Source organism: Myxocyprinus asiaticus, chromosome 7 (genome assembly GCF_019703515.2).
Source record: "Myxocyprinus asiaticus isolate MX2 ecotype Aquarium Trade chromosome 7, UBuf_Myxa_2, whole genome shotgun sequence".
In the NCBI taxonomy this organism is placed as follows: domain Eukaryota; kingdom Metazoa; phylum Chordata; class Actinopteri; order Cypriniformes; family Catostomidae; genus Myxocyprinus; species Myxocyprinus asiaticus.
This window is the reverse complement of record NC_059350.1, coordinates 49,814,852-49,833,094: the sequence shown is the minus strand read 5'-3', so window position 1 is coordinate 49,833,094 and position 18,243 is coordinate 49,814,852. Positions and strand designations below refer to the sequence as shown.

Sequence of the window (18,243 nt, the reverse complement as noted above, 5' to 3'; positions counted from 1 at the left end):
TAACATCTGAGGTCATTGCATTGAATCAAATCCGTGGTGCGTGCGTGCGTGTGTGTGTGTGCGACTTAACCGAGGACGTGACACGAGGCCAGCGGTGCCACCGCTTGCATTGATTCAATTTAATTTGCGCACCTCTGTCACAGGGTGCCAATGACGGATTTACCAGTGGCCGGGCTGTTTAAATGACTTTCAAATCATAAAAGCAACGGAGCCGCCGAGGGGAGGGAGAGGTTGCTGGGGGGAAATGCAAAGAGCACTTGATTTCCCTGGTGCAAATTAGCTCTTTGGCTGTGTATCAAAACCTAGTAAGCTGCCTACTTAGGAGCCGTTCACACCGTTCGTTTTCTTTGTAAACATGCGCAAGACGGGCGTCTTTGACCGTTGCGCCGTGTCTCGCCGTTGCCTCAGCATCTGGCACAGGAGCGTCGCGTTTTTTTGGGGTTTTTTTTTTTGACGCCTTTTGTTTGAAAGAACTTCTAACTTGAGACACCTGCGTTCTAAGCTTCGTTTAGCTTTATTAGTGGACAAGGGCGTCTTTGGTGTGAACAGCCCCTTGCAAAGCATTTTTTTTTTTTTTTTTTAGCCTCATTGGTGTTTAAAAAAGAAAATCTAAATTTTAGATGATGCTTTTAACGTTCGAATGGAATTTTAAATTATTATAAATTATTAAATAAATAGCCTAAATAAATACATATTTAATTATTAATACATTTTTACATATTAAATCTTAATTTCTTAATAAATATATATATATTTGTTTTTTTTTTTTTTTTTTTTTTTTTTGTGGGGCATAAAGTCAAAAGTATTTGGTGGTATAGCGTTCTGAGATCGTTGGCCTAACCATAAAAAAAAAAAATAAATAAAAAGAAAAGAAAAAAAAGAAAGAAAAGACTGAAAATAAACATTTTAAGTATCCAAGTCTAGTATGATTTATTATTAGTATTTTAAACAGAAAAAAAAAAATAATGTTTTGTTTTGTTTTAAAATATTATTATATTTTTTTAAAAATCTGTACGCTAATTTAACCTCATTGTGGTAGCCTATGTTTGAAAACCTTTTTGAAATGATAAGATGTGTACTCTCACATTTATTCAAGGTGTAAAGATATAAGTCGTACTTTTTTCAAGGTAGGTGTAAAAACTTTTCAACAAAACAAATAAATAAATAACAAATACGCTCCAAATATGCTTTCTAGATAGCACACTAGGTTTTGGGACACAGCCTACAGCAGCACAGCAGACAGGCAGTAATTTGCGGGATGGGAGGGCGGCCTGCTTCAATCTTCTCGGGTCAAGGCAAAATATCACAGTTTTGGCCTCATGTCGTCTGCGCAGAGACTGTTTTCGATGTTATTTATCCACCCCGTCCATTGCGATTTCATGTAGGCAACATTTAAAATAGGAATTGCGAATTGCAATTCATTTCGTCTCGATTTATTGCATGTTTACGACAAGCGGTTCATGACTGGAATGAATATGTTGAATGGATTGCCTATATTTCATTTATATATTTAATATAGCCTACCACTCTTTTTATTATTGTTTTTTCCCCTTTCAGTGTTTATGATCTTGCAAAGCATATGGAGCAGAGTGTTTTCAATTATAGGTTCAGAAGGGATTATATTGTTGTAGTTTTATTCTGTAACATTGTTGACAATCATTTGCCGGTTGTGATGATTGTTTAATAATCTACAAATGTGTCTGACATGTTTTATGTTTTCTAATCGAACTGACACAAATAATCAGACATTTGGTGAGAGTTGCGCGGAAGTTGTTTCTTTTGCTGTTTGTTCTACTTCTACATGCGTGTTTATGAGAGAGGAGGTCAACTTAATTGATTTGTTGTTAAAACTAAAAGTTTGTTCTGTTTATTTATTTGAAGACCTCTTATCTTATTATCCTCATATCTGGTGTGTGTTGACCTACAGTACAGTCAATTAATTAAGTGATTCAATTGCATTATAAGCTAATGAGATCTCATAAGACAAAGATAAACGTAGGCCTAATTATTTTATTATTATTACTTGAAAAAAATGGGTGTTTATTACATCATAACACTATAACACTATAATGCAAACACTTGATATAGGATTCAACATACTAATTTTAACAGTAATTCATAATTACAATGTGTGATGTTACTAATTACGGATAACCTAGGGTCGTTATATTTAATTGTCTTAATATTACAGCCGAGATTTAAAAAAAAGCAAGTCGTAAAACACTAGAATATAAATCACGAATTATTATAGGATACAGGTTGAAGATCTGAGATATATTATATTATTATTATTATTATTATTATTATTATTATTATGTATAGCATAATTGTCATAGTTTAAAATAAAAACAACAATAATATGTATTTTTTAATATATTATTAATAGAATGAATAGAATTTTATCAATTTTAAAAATTAATTCAATTATTATTATTATTATTATTATAAACATATTAATACAATAATTATAATTATTTTGTTTTGTTATTATTACACATATTATTAGGCTGGTGTAGATGTCGTGCACTCTAAAAACATTTAAACCTATTTTTAAGATTTCAATTTCATAACAAATTTCCATCAAATTGAATTGTGTACTCTTAAACTAAATTAAAATAATACAACTAAGATTACACGATTCAATTTGAGGATATGTGTTATGATATTTAAATGCATAGATCTTAATTATTTATTTATTTATTTTATGTGTATGCTGTGGCTTTTTATTTAATTTTGAAAGATCATTGTAATGACCGTTTCTATTACTGGCTTAGAAAAACGTCTAAAATGCATTTGATGCAAATCATTAAAATACCGAGGAGCCACGGAGAGGATGAGAAGACCCTTGGTGTCAGACGCTTGGATGCTGTGTAAAGAACTGCAATCTTTTGCAAGCAAATGTGCTCTGATGTTGGTAGAGGAACAAACCTCAGCCCAAGGACGCGCTGAGTGAGAGTCTATACTACAGTATGATTAGTTAATTACAAAACTGACAAGTGATCTTCTCCCGCCGGACATCCTCTGCAGCCAATCAGCGCTCGCTTAGGCATTATAGTTGTGGTGTGAATGAGCAGGCAGCAGTTTCAATGAAGAGAGAGGTGTACTATAGTCAAATTAAGCGTTCAGACTCACAGCTACAGATTCAGAATTTCTTTTTGTGCGTTTATGTTTTTGGAAACTCTGATGCGCAAGGAAAGTTTATAGGTTATGGTGACAGATGCGTTTCTACTACTGACTTTTGTGTCTAATTGGAAATAATCCAAATGGGTAGTTATCAGTTCGGTTGAATTGTACATATTTTAAATATCTTCAGGGACAAAAACGTAGAAAGAATCAGTAACCAAGTTTAAAACGTATTTAAAATCTGTGCGCAAAACGCACCTCTCCAAGCGCCTTTCTTGCAGCTTCAAGCAACTTATCCGTGGTGCAATGGAAAAATCAAAGAACTTCAGGATCGACGCCCTCCTGGCCGAAGAAACATACAGAGGGACCCGCGAGCTATCACCTAGACTGAGCAGCGACAGCCCGACGGGTAGTCCGGTGTCCTGCAGGCGCGCAGACACCCCGTCCCCCCGCGGGACCCCAGGTGCCATTCACCTCCAAACCGGAATCATTCCTAAACAAGGGCTGCTCAATCTCCCGCACCCGGGACTCACGTCTCTCTCGCATGGGTCAATTCCGGGCATGTATACGGCTCCTATGTACCCCATTGCAGCTTTAGGAGGCCAGCACCCTGCACTGGCGTTCTCCGGTTTTACGCAGCTGACGCAGCCGTACCAGGAGCAGCTGAAGGCGGCGGCGATGGCCGGATCATTACCCCTGGAGCACTGGATACGAGCGGGGATCATGATGCCACGACTGCCCGATTACACCTGTAAGTAAGGTTTCATTCAGATATGGGGGTAACACTTAATTCTTAACAGATCAGTAGTTCATGTATAATTTCTAAATGATTATTTCTATGCATTTAAACATGCATATATGAACATTTCAAGTATTTGAATTTACATGAATGAACTCTTATGCATTACGTAATTACATAATATTTGTTATTCATGTATATTAAGTATATTCTTATACATGTAGATTACACCTTTGAGTGGGGTGCTGTATAAATAAGATAGTAACACTAAGTCATTCATAAACATTATGATGCTTAACAGATCAGGACTTTCAGATATGAAAATATATCAATGACATTTCAAGTTTAATGATGTTGTAAGTATTATAATTTAATTATATTTTTTATTCTTATTTATTAAAGTCACCAACAAATGTGTGTGTGTGTGTGTGTGTGTGTGTGTGTGTATATATATATATATATATATATATATATATATATATATATATATATAGGTAGAATAAGAATAAAAGTTTCATAACATGTAAATATTTGAATGTACATTAACTATCTGTTAGCATTATTTAATTTAATAATTAATAATACATTTTTATAAAATTGTAATTTAATGCTATTTTTATTCTTATTTTATTAGTCACTAATAAATGTACATCCAAATATATATATGAAAATAGGTCCAATAAGAATCAAATTTTCATGACATTTAAATATTTGAATGTACATTAACTATTTATCTATTAAGCATTATATAATTTAACAATTAATAATACATATTTATTAATTTTTTTATTATAGTACTGTAGAATTAAACCAAATGTTGTAAGCATTATTTAACTGAATGATATTTTTTATTCTTATTTATTAAAGTCACTAACAAATGTACATCCAAACTATGAATATATATATATATGTGTGTGTGTGTGACTCTAATAAATGTAGATTACACCTTTGAGTGGGGTTTTTAAGTCATTAATAAACATATCATGCTTACAGATCAGTATGTACATTCAGGTATGAAATGATGTGAATCAAAGTTTAATAATTTGTTAAGCATTATATAATTTAATAATGTTAACCTTTTTATTAATTAAACTGAAATGAAATGTTACATATATATATATATATATATATATATATATATATATATATATATATGTATAGCTGGCTGTATGTGTATGCATATGTATAGATATACAAACAAATGCAATTTATTGTTATTTAAGGCTTATATAAAGGTAAAACCCTTTTTGTTTCCCAGTGGAAACTGGTTTTAAGAGTGCTTATAATTCCCTATTTCATAATAGTTTGTTTAAACTATAACTCAGAATTCACATTTAAATGACAGTTTTTCTACAATTTAAAATCAAGATAGCATCGTCTGATGTAAGTAGAATCAAATAGAATGCGGTCCTTTGATGTTTTATTGGATGAATTGTGCACAATTACTCATGTATTTGTACACACATTCTATTATAGTTCCTATAGAATTAAACCAAATTTCATTGCTTTATGCCATTGTCATATTGTATGCAAATATTGTAAAGGCTCATTAAATCTTTTTCAACATAATCAAAGGAGATGAAAAGCAAACAGAAGGAGATATGGAGAGGAGCTAATCTTGAAAGATGTGTGGTTAATTTGTCACCAAGCAATAATAAAGTTATAACTGCAGTTTGATGGATAATTAAACTGAAATCTTGGTTGTCATGTGGTGAAAATAGTTGAAGATTTTATGAATTATATATGATTATCTAGGTGCCATAAAGATTAAAGGTAAGTCAATCATAGCAGAAATTCAGTCATTTCAAAAGACAATCATTTGCATAACAATGCAATTTCCTGCAATTCGTGAACATTGTTAATAACTGCAACTATAACCTGGTTAATATTATCAAATGTTTCAAAGCAATAGCTTGTATATTTTTGCCAACATACATTACAACACTGCATAGACATGATTGAAATATTATATTATTCTTGCATAGTTAATGTAAACAACAACTCAACAAATAAAGTTAAATTTGACACCCTCCCTGAACAATTGTCTGTACTGTGTTATCTGGATTTACACCAAACTGTAATAATATAATTTTATTTTTGGCTTCTTTATTAAGCTTTAAATGTCAGCCCGATGGAAGCTGTCTTTGTGCGAGAGAGATACTATAAACAAACACCTTAAACATAATGTAGTTCATCAATAAAATTCCAAAAGCATTCATTGAATTTTCATTAAGTTAATGGCTTGCTCTTGCATTTTATGGCCGCCCAGCCCTGCGTCCACTGTGTTCAACAATAAGCTGCAGTAAAGCTATTATGGTAAATGATAGCTACAAATTCTAGGCTTTCTTTTGTGTATTTCTTTGTGTGTGGGTGTGCCTGACCCTGCAAGTCCTTGACATTATATAACAGAGACAAAAATCTCATAAAAATAATGTAGACGTGGATTACAGTGGCTTGAGTCCCTTTCGGCTGGTGCTTAATTTTTATATACAGGCTCAAGAGGCCCGTTATTAATTTGGATTAGATTTACAGTTTAACCAATGACGTTAGTGCAGGCTTTTAATAATAAATGTCCATGCCCTTAGTTTAAAGTTTATATTAGATCAACATGAAGTTATGTTAAACTGCAGCAGAATAATTGTTTATTAGTGGTGCTCGCCTAGGCTTGACCAAACCCCTAATCCTAACTTTAAAAAAACACCCAGAACACTCTTGAAACCGCATATCAGCAGTGCTGGTCCTCCCTATAGGCAAACTAAGCAAGCTGCTTAAAGTAATCCGATCCGCCAGGGGGCCCCTACACTGTCAAATACATTATAAGGCCCTGTCCCAAATGACACACTAAACCCTTGCAGTCCTCCTCCAAGTCTAGACTTTGGTGACTTAAGCGAGTGCAGACCGATGGTGCACTAGTCAGCAAGTCCATGAGGGTGCATGAGTGATAAAAGTGTGCATTTGGGACAGACTTCAAGACTTCAATTAGATGACACTTCTTTATACATTATGTTCTTCATATAAACTGAGTTTTATACATTATTATTTGAAAAGTCATGATATTGATAGAAAGGGTAAAGGAAAACCCTTTAAACCAACTCTTTTATTTGTTTTTATTAAATAATTCCAAGCAGCACACTGACAATAAAGCATTAGATCATTCAATCAAGAACCTCTAAAAAACAAAGCATACATATAACAACAACAACAAAACCTCATCTTTTTAAATGTTTAGAGCACAAATAAACATGATTCAGACACCTGGATGGTTACAGGAGGCAGGTGCTTAAAACACAGTCAAATGTATAGAAAGGAGAACATACGTCTCACACACAGCCATAGATCACAAAAATCATTATATTTACACACAGCCACACTTCTGCAGGTATATACACCGATCAGCCACAACATTAAATCCACCTGCCTAATATTGTGTAGGTCCCCCTCGTACCACCAAAACAGCGCTAAGCCGCATCTCAGAATAGCATTCTGAGATGATATTCTTCTCACCACAACTGTACAGATCAGTTATCTGAGTTACCATAGACTTTGTCAGATTGAACCAGTCTGGCCATTCTCTGCTGACCACTCTCATCAACAAGGCATTTCCATCCACAGAACTGCCGTTCACTGGATGTTTTTTGTTTTTAGCACCATTCGGAGTAAATTCTAGAGACTGTTGTGTGTGAAAATCCCAGGAGATCAGCAGTTACAGAAAAACTCAAACCAGCTCGTCTGGCACCAACAATCATCCATGCGATTATCTAATCATCCAATCGTGAGGCAGCAGTGCAGTGCATAAAATCATTCAGATACGGGTCAGGAGCTTCAGTTAATGTTCACATAAACCATCAGAATGTGGAAAAAATATGATCTCAGTGATTTGGACCATGGCATGATTGTTGGTGCCAGATGGGCTGGTTTGAGTATTTCTGTAACTGCTGATCTCCTGGGATTCCAGTGAGCAGCAGTTCTGCAAATGGAAATGCCTTGTTGATGAGAGAGGTCAACAGAGAATGGCCAGACTGGTTTGAACTCACAAAGTCTACGATAACTCAGATAACCACTCTGTCCAATTGTGGTGAGAAGAATAGCACCTCAGAATGCTATTCTGATATGCGGGTTGGCGCTGTTTTGGTGGCATGAGGGGGACCTACACAGTATTAGGCATGTGGTTTTAATGTTGTGGCTGATCGGTGTATATCGCCTGTATTCAGAATGTTGCTAAATCAATAAATATAAGCAATCTAACAAGCTACTGCTATGTACTGTAAAATACTCGCTCATGGCTTCATATTTTAGAGACTCACAATAATATCAAAATCCTCTTTGAAACAACGATAACAAAGATTTAGTGTTAGACTACATACTTTTAAGAACTTAAAACTTCCTCAAGAAAAAATATTCAATAAAAACTGAATAGGAGTAATTCCATCTATGGAAAACTGAGTAAGTTTTGAACCAGTTATACTCATCAGATTAAAAGTGATACTTTATACACAAGATAAGCAAGTGATCCGTCACTGACAATCAGGCAAAAAACGATTATTGAAATAAATATTTAATCGCTTCATCCGTCATGTTTTTTCCTCTGGCCCAGAAACTCCAGTCCGCTGTGATTTGTCGAGAGGATCAGCAGCGGGGATTGTTGGGTAATAGTCTGCTGTGGAGCTCGCATTGATGTGGGCTCTCCCGAAGGGCGCATTGAGGGTGCAAAGGGGGCGCTTGCAGGCACCCCTTGGAACGCTAAAATGTCAAATGGGACACCCTACGGTCTCGTGGACTTCGTGGGAACGTGCAAATGAAGGCCACGAGACCCCAAGTCCACATCATGTGTGCCATGTGGGACAGGGCCAAGTAGTTTTACAAACATACTGACGGGGGCCCCCACACAAATTTTTGCTTAGGGCCCAAAAAAGGCTAGGACCTGCACTGCATATCAGCATTGTAAAAACCACCTAGTACACCCAAGAAACCACATAGCAACTTTCTAAAAAACACCCAGAACACCCTAGAAACCTCATAGCACCCTAACAAAAGCATTACAACCATGACCATGTCTAAAGGTGTGTCACATTTACCCTTGCATGGGTGGATGTTGAGCGTGTGTGAAACCAGCAAAAAAAAAATTTTTTTATACTATGTGAGAGTGAAGTAAAAAAAACTTGCCTCTAAAATGATATCCTTGTTCATTGTGAATAGTCAGTGTAGCTGTGTATGAAGCACCGCCCACACAGAGTCACTGCACATAGGCGTCACCAGTTTTGGGGGGGGGGGCTGTTGGATTTAACTGGAAATGAGCGCGAAATGCGGTGTAAACTGGATGCTGGATTGCCTCGTATTATAACCCCCACGAAAAAAAATGGAAACTCCTGCTCAAGAACAGGAGGTGTTTCTTCTGCATTAGACACTTACCTGGCTATTTAAAAAGTGGCAGGGATAAAGTTGGCAAAGGCAAAAAGTGGTAGGGATATATCCACCCGTCCCACCCATAAATGACACCTACATCACTGCCAAACCAAGCGACAAGGTCAACCCAGCAAATTCACCGGTCGAAGTTCACCAAACTTGAACTCCATGCGAAATCCATAGCGCTAAATTCACTTTTCCCCCTATATTTCCCTCGTGCCCCACTGAAACTTCTGATGGCCTCCCTGGACCAATGGAGAAGCATGATCAAGGGGGACCACCCCAAGCCAAACTATCAAGAAGGAGTATCCCCCAGTCCAAAAAAGAGATAAACAGTTTTCCAGCCTAAAGATCATATCCTAGTACTGCGGCCACCCCTGATAGCAACGTTCTAAAAACCACCCAGAATACCCTAGAAACCACATACTGTAGCAGCATTCCAAACACTACCAAGAAGACACTAGCAACCGCATAGCAACGTTCCAAAAACCATTCAGAACATCTAAGCAACTGCATAGCAATGCTGTGGCAACCGCCCAAAACACCCTAGCATCATGGTGACAATGTAAAAAATCTAGTTATAACGATTATTACTACGACGATGAGCATGAAATAACAGTCTACATAAAGTGGTCTTTTGTATGTAATATGTTCATAATATACAGTATTTTAAGACTGATTAATGTTCTAATTGTCTCTGCTTGTCTTACAGCTGGGCCCCAGTCCGGTTTGATGGGCAAATGTCGTAGGCCGCGGACGGCTTTTACCAGTCAGCAACTACTGGAGCTGGAAAACCAGTTTAAACTTAACAAGTATCTCTCCCGTCCCAAACGCTTTGAAGTGGCCACTTCACTAATGCTGACTGAGACACAGGTGAAGAAGTGTGAATATCAGTTTATGTGTAAGAGGTTTGAGATGCTGTATATTTGTTACAGTACCATGTTTATATTCCATATGGTTCTGGTTTCCCAATGTTTTTCCCCCAATGTACATTGATATACACTCACTGAGGACTTTATTAGTAACACTATGGTCCTAATAAAGTGCCCGACGTGGTCTTCTACTGTCGTAGCCCATCCACCTCAAGGTTCGACGTGTTGTGCATTCTGAGATGCTATTCTGCTCACTACAATTGTACAGAGTGGTTATCTGAGTTACTGTAGGCTTTCTGTCAGCTTGAACCAGTCTGGCCATTCTCCGTTGACCTTTCTCATCAACAGGGCATTTCCATCCGCAGAACTGCCACTCACTGGATGTTTTTAGTTTTTAGGACAAGCCCGTCTGGCACCAACAATCATGCCACGGTCGAAATCTCTGAGATCACATTTTTTCCCCATTCTGATGGTTGATGTGAACATCAACTGAAACTCCTGACCCATATCTGCATGATTTTATGCATTGCACTACTGCCACATGATTGGCTGATTAGATAATCGCATGAATAAGTAGATGTACAGGTGTTCCTGATAAAGTGGTCAGTGAGTGTATACCATAGTATTTATATGGTACTAAATTCACAATGTTGTTGACAATGGACAAACAAAATACATTGAAAGCAAGGCAATACCATGATACTTCAATATATATACAGTACCATATCAATAAACCATGGTATTTTAATTGTAATGTAAAGTACTTCAAAGAATAATATGATATTACCATCATGGTACTGTCCAAAAACAATGGTATTTCCATGGTACCATATCCAAAAATTAATGTTAATACCGCAGTACATTTTTTGAAAATGGATTCCATTGTTTTTGGACTAAAGTCTGGTGTTTAAAGACTTGTGAAAAATGGAGGCTGTGTTCCATAAAACTCTGTGTGGGTTTGTGTTTGGAATAATAACAGGTGAAGATCTGGTTCCAGAACCGCCGAATGAAATGGAAACGCAGTCGTAAAGCAAAAGAACAGGCTGCACAAGCAGAGGCAGAGCGTCAACGTGGAGGAACCAAGTCCACCAATGAGAGGCCTGGAAGAGATGGCCGCAGGGCTACCATTCAGGAGGAACAAGATGAAGAGGACGATGTTGATGAGGAGGATGTGGAAGATGAGGAGGAAGACAGAGGGCAACACAAGTTCATAAGCGACAACCGTAACAAACAACGTTCCACAGACTTTCTGCATCACACGGACGAATTAGGATACCAACCTAACAGCCCGTTCTCTGAAGACGATATGGAGGAGGTCGGAGGGGGTGATAGAAAGATTGGGGCAGGGTTATGAGAAGACAAAGATCAAGCACAGAGATTTGGTGCTTTAAAAGGGAAATGGAGTTGCTGGAAAAAGACTGCTTGAACTCTTAGCAGCATTACTGTGCTATAGTAAGATAAGTGAGACAATAAAGAAGGCAAACGAGTTAGACACAAACCACCCAAAATGTATTTGTAAACAGCTATTTGTGTTGGTAAGTAGAGGGATCGGTAACACTTTACAATAAAGTTCCATTTGTTAACATTAGTTAATACATTAGGTATCATGAACTTACAATGAACAATATATTTTTTTTACAGCATTAGTTATTAAAAATTGTTTGTTGTTAGTTCATATTAGTTCATAGTGCAATTACTTATGTTAACATATACAACCTTTGATTTAAAAAAAAGTATTACTATATGTTGAAATTAAATGCTGTAAAATAATTTTTGATTGTTAGTTCATGTTAAGTAATGTTAACTAATTAAAACTGTATTGTAAAGCATTATCGAGGGATCTTCTTGTTTTTGTGTTCAGACAAACAGATAACCAACATTTCAATACAATCTGCGACTTATGTCTTCAGCAAGATTTATGTGTTAATTTATTTTGTTTGTTCATTGTATATAGTATTTGACGTTCGGGAAAGTTGTAAATATTCTCACACTGTGTGACTTTTGTGCTCAATTTTTTCAGTATGAAACTTCTGCCTTACATACAACTAACATTTGACTAAGTTACTAAAAATGTTATTCTTTTTACAGAGCTAAGTATCAGATGGTAGTTTTAAATATGTCTGAAGTTAACCCTTGTTAAAGGTGCATTCAGTAATTTTTGTGTTTATGTCGTCTTGGACTTTGACTGACACCTAGTGGCGTGGATGTAGCATCATTTAAAATCAATAGTTTTCGTTTACTGATGCCATTGTAAAAACTCAAAATTTAATCCATGAGTAAAACTGTTGAATAACATGACGGTTACTGAGAATAAGCGAGTAGTTTTCGGCTGGTCATGTGATTCTAACATGGCTGCCCCCATGAGGGGACCTTCTCCATGTGGAATAAAACAGCTTTTATAAGGTTACTGATGTGACTAGAGTCTTCATTTTAATGTGAGTGCTCATGATTTTATACATAAGTTTACTCATGTATACTCAAATTATCATTTGTTTTAGAGTAAACTTAGTGTACCTTTATATACGTTCTCCTATCTAACTTAGTAAACCATCGGTAGACTGATTTCCCCTGAAAAGTGTAATGCTGTGGTTCTGTGCACACACAAAACATTGCTCCGTTTGTTAGAGCATCCCACTAGCCTGACACAGCAACACTGAATCAACCAATGGCGTGAGTTTGGGGCGGGGCTATCTGTTTGTACAACCAATAGAAGACGGGGTGTTCAGTTGAAAGAAATTACACACTTCACATTTAAAGCCAGTTACGAGCTTAATGTACATCAACATGCCATCCTCACAAGTATACAGTTTTATGGGTTGTCCAACCAGGACAATAAAATAACATTGTAAAATAAAAACAGTTTGAATGATCAAGTAATACATTGGATGGATTTCATTCATGACATTTCTGGTTTGCTGCTGGTGTACTATGGTGGTCGGGGAGGCTGAATGTATTGTGCTAAATACTAAATCTTTATTTGGATAAAGATATGTAAAAATATACATGAATATTCACAAAATGTAGTATATTATGTACAAATGGGACATTTCTTTACCATCTCCACCTCTTCTATGCACCCAATATTAATTCACCTATATGGTGGAAGAGAGAAAGTTAACTAGAGGCGTGTTTATAATTATAGGAGACATGTTATGGTTGCATTCCTACATGGATTAATGTTCACTTTAATGTTATTTAAGCTAGTGAAAATCTATGTAATTTATTTTCATTGAATGATGCAAGGGAGTTGTATGCACATTATTAATGTGACATTTGTCTGTGTTGTAAATGGATGAGAATAAACGAAAGAACAACAACTGTGTGAAACTGCATCACTATAGGAACTAGTTCTTACATGTTAGCATGGGTGGCGCTAAGGGTGGGCTACTCCAATGTTTTCAGCAAAAGCCCTGAATGTTTTTGTCATCTTGTAGTGATGTCAAATGTACCAGTTTGAGGTATGACTGTCTGTTATTAATGTTGTAGTACAAAATGTCCAAGTATCTTCAGGTAATGTTTACCACAGACCATATTGTACTCATAAATCTAAAACTGCCATTAACCAAGAGGGAACCCATGGATTGAAAATGCTAATTCTCTTCTGGGTTTTAGGACTACAACCTGAACAGCTCTATAAAGCTGTCAGTTGTACACAATGTTCATTAAACTATGGAAGGCCAAAAGGGACAAAAATAGTTGTTGTTTTTTTATCTTGCTTTAAAGTATATAGTGTTAAAATGCGCGACTTCTGATCTTTGAGCATATCTGAGGCTAAGACGAAAGTTAGTGGGACCTTTTGGTTTTAGTTTCAGCAATATTTAAATATTTACTATATAAATTACACCTCACAGATGTAACATTTATGGCGAATTCCAATCGAAAGTGATCATCACTATGCCCTACTCATTTCGAAGGACAAAGCCCTGAAATGGGTACTCTGAAGGTAACTCTGAAGGTAACATTGCATTACTGTCTGTATGAATGTACCCTTCGCTAACAGTTTTGTGGAAGGGCTTTTTGTGAACAGATTAATTTTATTACTTTTGTTTGGAACACCCCTTTGAGTGGCATCCCCTTCCTGAAGGGGATGATCCCTTCAAGGGCGCAAAAATGCAGTTTGGAAATCGCCCTTAGGCTAAACTTCAGTAAACTTCGGTTTTAACGCGAACGCTTAGCATCTGCATTCAGTCAGAGACAATTTAGCAAAGAGGGGCCACTTCTATTAAAATGAATAGGAGAAATTGGAAAGCCCAGCGGTCAATGGATGTAGAAAGGAAGTCCCGCCTTAACGGAAAAAGAGGCAATCATCTTTTATATACAGACATCGCTTGAAAATCAACTTGAGAATGCACATGCGCATTAGCTAGACAAGCCGGGAAAATTTAGTTTTTTAGCATAATTTGAGGAAAGAAGCACAATTTATCAGGAGATGCGGATTTGAAATATGTTATTTGATCGTTATCTTGACCAACCGCTTTGTAGATTCCGGTCTTTTCCCATTCAACTAGTTATGAGCTGCTCTTGTATGTCGCCTGTTTATATATAAAAATAGCTGCCCGAGAGCATTCCAAAGATGGTCGCCAATGGACTGACTTGCTAGAAAGACTTTGGTACAGTCCAACGCTCAGCCTTTTTAAGTATACTTCATTTGACTGTGCGCATACACAGGTGACTGGCGCATGTGCGCTAATAATGCTATGAGATACTGGACTATTTCTCTTCAGGAATTTAGACCCATAAAGATGGCTTTATATTCCTTCAGAATAGAGTTATGGGTGATTCTCAGATTACAGGCATATTTCTTTCCCTGGGATATATTTCTAGGAAAAACACATCTCACACAACTATTTTAAATGTCCACAGTCAGTTTATACAAAGACAGATATAGACTTTTTTACTGTGTCTCATGATAATTATTTCAGTACATTTTAGTTGTGTTTTATGGTAGAAAATGCATGTTTTGGTGTTCTCTCCAGTCATAAGTTTAAAATATAATGCCATATTTAAATGAAAGATTTCCTATAAAATGTTACAATTTTTAGTGTATTTTAATTAAACATTGTTTAGCTAGCATATTATTAGCAAATTTCAAGTATACATTTGAATTTTTTTTATTTATACCTGTCCCTTAATGTATCATTGCCAACACATTCTACATAATGCACTGAAATAGTTTCTTCAGCATTACTACTTGTTGGTAACTTGAGATCATAGTGGAGCACGGCTGTCAAGAAAGAAGACTGGTGTTTTAATGTCCAGAAAGGTAAAAAAATGTACTCTTTATTCTAATTGATTGGCATGTACACTTATTACGTGTCATCACCAAATGATGACACGTAATTTTTTTTCTTTTTTTTTTTTACTTCTTTTCTATTTGATTTACTGTACTTTACATGTAGCTATCCAGCTAGACTTGCTAGTCATCCATGAGGCTAGTTGTTTTTTTTCTTTTTGTTAAAAATGGCAAAGATTTCATCACAAGCACAGTCATTATTATTATTTTATTTTATTCCCCTTTTTCACCCAATTTGGAATGCCCAATTCCCAGTGCGCTTTTTAAGTCCTCGTGGTCGCGTAGTGACTCGCCTCAATCCGGGTGGCAGAGGATGAATCCCAGTTGCCTCCGCGTCTGAGACCATCAACCCGCGCATCTTATCACATGGCTTGTTGAGCGTGTTGCCACGGAGACATAGCGCATGTGGAGGCTTCACGCCATGCACCGCGGCATCCGCGCTCAACTCACCACGCACCCCACCGAGAACGAACCACATTATAGCGACCACGTGGAGGTTACCCCATGTGACTTTACCCTCCCTAGCAACCGGGCCAATTTGGTTGCTTAGGAGACCTGGCTGGAGTCACTCAGCACGCCCTGGAATTCGAACTAGTGAACTCCAGGTGTGGTAGCCAGCGTCTTTTACCACTGAGCTACCCAGGCCCCCGTAAGTTAAGTTATTTTTACTCTAATCAAAGAATAATTTTTTCCCATGAGAAAGCATTTTGTAAACTTCGTAATGTTAAGAGAATAAAAGGCCACAGATGGTCTTTGACATTGGTAACAGAAACAAGGTAATCACCCTCTTATGTGATTAAATTTTAAAATACACAATATAGTAACAGCTATAACATGAAATCTCTTTTTACATATAGCCTGTTGTAGGATGGCCAGAGACAAAGACGAGACCAATGATGCAAGAGAGCTTTGAGTTTTACGGAGATGCATACAGCAGAGACAACTTAGTGGTTGCAAACACAGACTTTTATAGCCATGAGACACCTGCAGAAGATAAGAAAACCTAACACAGAACATTCTAGAACAGAAACTTACAGATGACAGCATAGCAGAAATATGTGATAAGCATAATAGCAGAATCAGAAATAACAGTTGCTTTGTACTTTATGCAAAACAAGCATAAGAAGAAAGACATTATACATTGAAGGGCACTCTGGGGCCAAAACACAAAGGCTTCAAGTTCGTATCAGTTACATCCTCCCTTCTGTCTGCCCAGGCTTGCCCAGTTCAAGGACACAGGGAATGTGTGCAGAACACTGCATGCCGTATGATGTGTGTATTGTCCTATAACAGTCCCTCCTCTAATACGCCCGGCTGGCCCGGGCAGATTCAAACGTTGATAACAGCTCACTCCAATGTGCGATGTTCAGATTACAATCTTCGATCATGCGTTGTACTTTACTTCTAATCTGTTGTATCATGGAAACTTGTTTAGTTACAGTAGATCTTTCAGAATCCTCGACAATCTCGGCCCACAACTGCGGAGAGTGTGGGTTGACCAGCAACGCGGGGAAACTGGGTTCGCTCGTGGTGACAAGGGGGTTGGGTGAAAGGAATCTTGCCGGGGATTTGGGGGGTTGACAACCCGGCGTGAGGATGACTCATTTGCCCTCCTCTTTGTACTGAAGACGACTCATTCACCCACCTTTCTGTACTTCGTTCTCGAGACCCTTGTTGGTCTCCCGTAGATCCGTTGGTCCGGCCTCTCTGCCAGTACCGGTTACTTCCTTCCTCCCGGCTTCCCCGGGAGTGAGAGCGTTGCCGAGGGCAACTTCGACTGCTCACAATACCTGATGGAAAGGATGGGTTGTTCCAGTCGCAAGAGGAGTTTGAGACAGGCCCTTCGGTCTCGCTGGACAATCCTGATGTTTCTGGTTCAGCCCACCCATTCTTCGGGTGGAATGTCCAGGCCTTGTCATTGGAGGTTGGCAGTGCGGGACTTCCTTAGAGTAACTGATGAACCTCTAGACTGCGGTCTTCAAATTACCAACGGCAGTGTTTTATCGTCTATCAAGGCTTCCAGGGCCCAAATCTAGGCTCCAGTCCGTCATGGGGATCGATGGCTGTTTGTGATATCCCACTCTTCTGACACCAGCTGTTGTAGGATGGCCAGAGACAAAGACCAGTCCAATGATGCAACAGAGCTTTATTGAGTTTTACGGAGATGCATATGGCACAGCCGGGTCTACGTCATAGACAACTTAGTGGTTGCAAACACAGACTTTTATAGCCATGAGACACCTGCAGAAGATAAGCAAACCTAACAAAGAACATTCTAGAAACTTACAGATGACACCATAGCAGAAATAGCAGAATCAGAAATAACAGTTGCTTTGTACTTTATGAAAAACAAGCATAAGAAGAAAGACATTATTTAATGAAGGACACTCTGGGTCCACAACACAAAGGCTTCAAGTTCGTATCAGTTCCGTCCTCCCTTCTGTCTGCCCAGGCTTGTCCAACTCAAGGACAAAGGTGGCCCGTCCAGGGAATGTGTGCAGAACACTGCATGCCGTATAATCAGAGTCAGAATCAGAATAGTTTTATTGGCCAGGTAAGAATTAACTTACGAGGAATATCACTTGGCAGTTGCTAAAGAAGTACATAAATACAATTTAAATACAAAACAAAAGTACAACACAATAACTACTAACATGTGCAAATATAGAATGAGAATGAAAGGTAACTGAGATGTGCTACAGTATACAGTAATGTGTGTATTGTCCCATAACATAGCCTATATGTTACACATAATATATTGTAGTATGGCTAGATATATAAAGGAATATTGTATTAAATATTCTACAGTATAT

General features: G+C 37.4%; 1 protein-coding gene across 1 annotated transcript; it reads left to right on the top strand.

Moving 5' to 3' along the window:
- Positions 1-3,429: 3,429 nt before the first annotated feature.
- Positions 3,430-11,491, top strand: mnx2b (motor neuron and pancreas homeobox 2b). Its single transcript, XM_051702197.1, has 3 exons — positions 3,430-3,874; positions 9,978-10,138; positions 11,117-11,491. The coding sequence occupies exons 1-3, from the start codon at positions 3,430-3,432 to the stop codon at positions 11,489-11,491; spliced, it is 981 nt and encodes a 326-aa protein (XP_051558157.1).
- Positions 11,492-18,243: the final 6,752 nt, after the last annotated feature.

Bases quoted from the DNA above. Each gene is read 5' to 3' on its own strand.
- mnx2b (XM_051702197.1), top strand. From the start codon at position 3,430: ATGGAAAAATCAAAGAACTTCAGGATCGACGCCCTCCTGGCCGAAGAA. The intron at 3,875-9,977 runs GTAAGTAAGGTT...CTTGTCTTACAG, and splicing joins ACGACTGCCCGATTACACCT to CTGGGCCCCAGTCCGGTTTG. The intron at 10,139-11,116 runs GTGAAGAAGTGT...GAATAATAACAG, and splicing joins TAATGCTGACTGAGACACAG to GTGAAGATCTGGTTCCAGAA.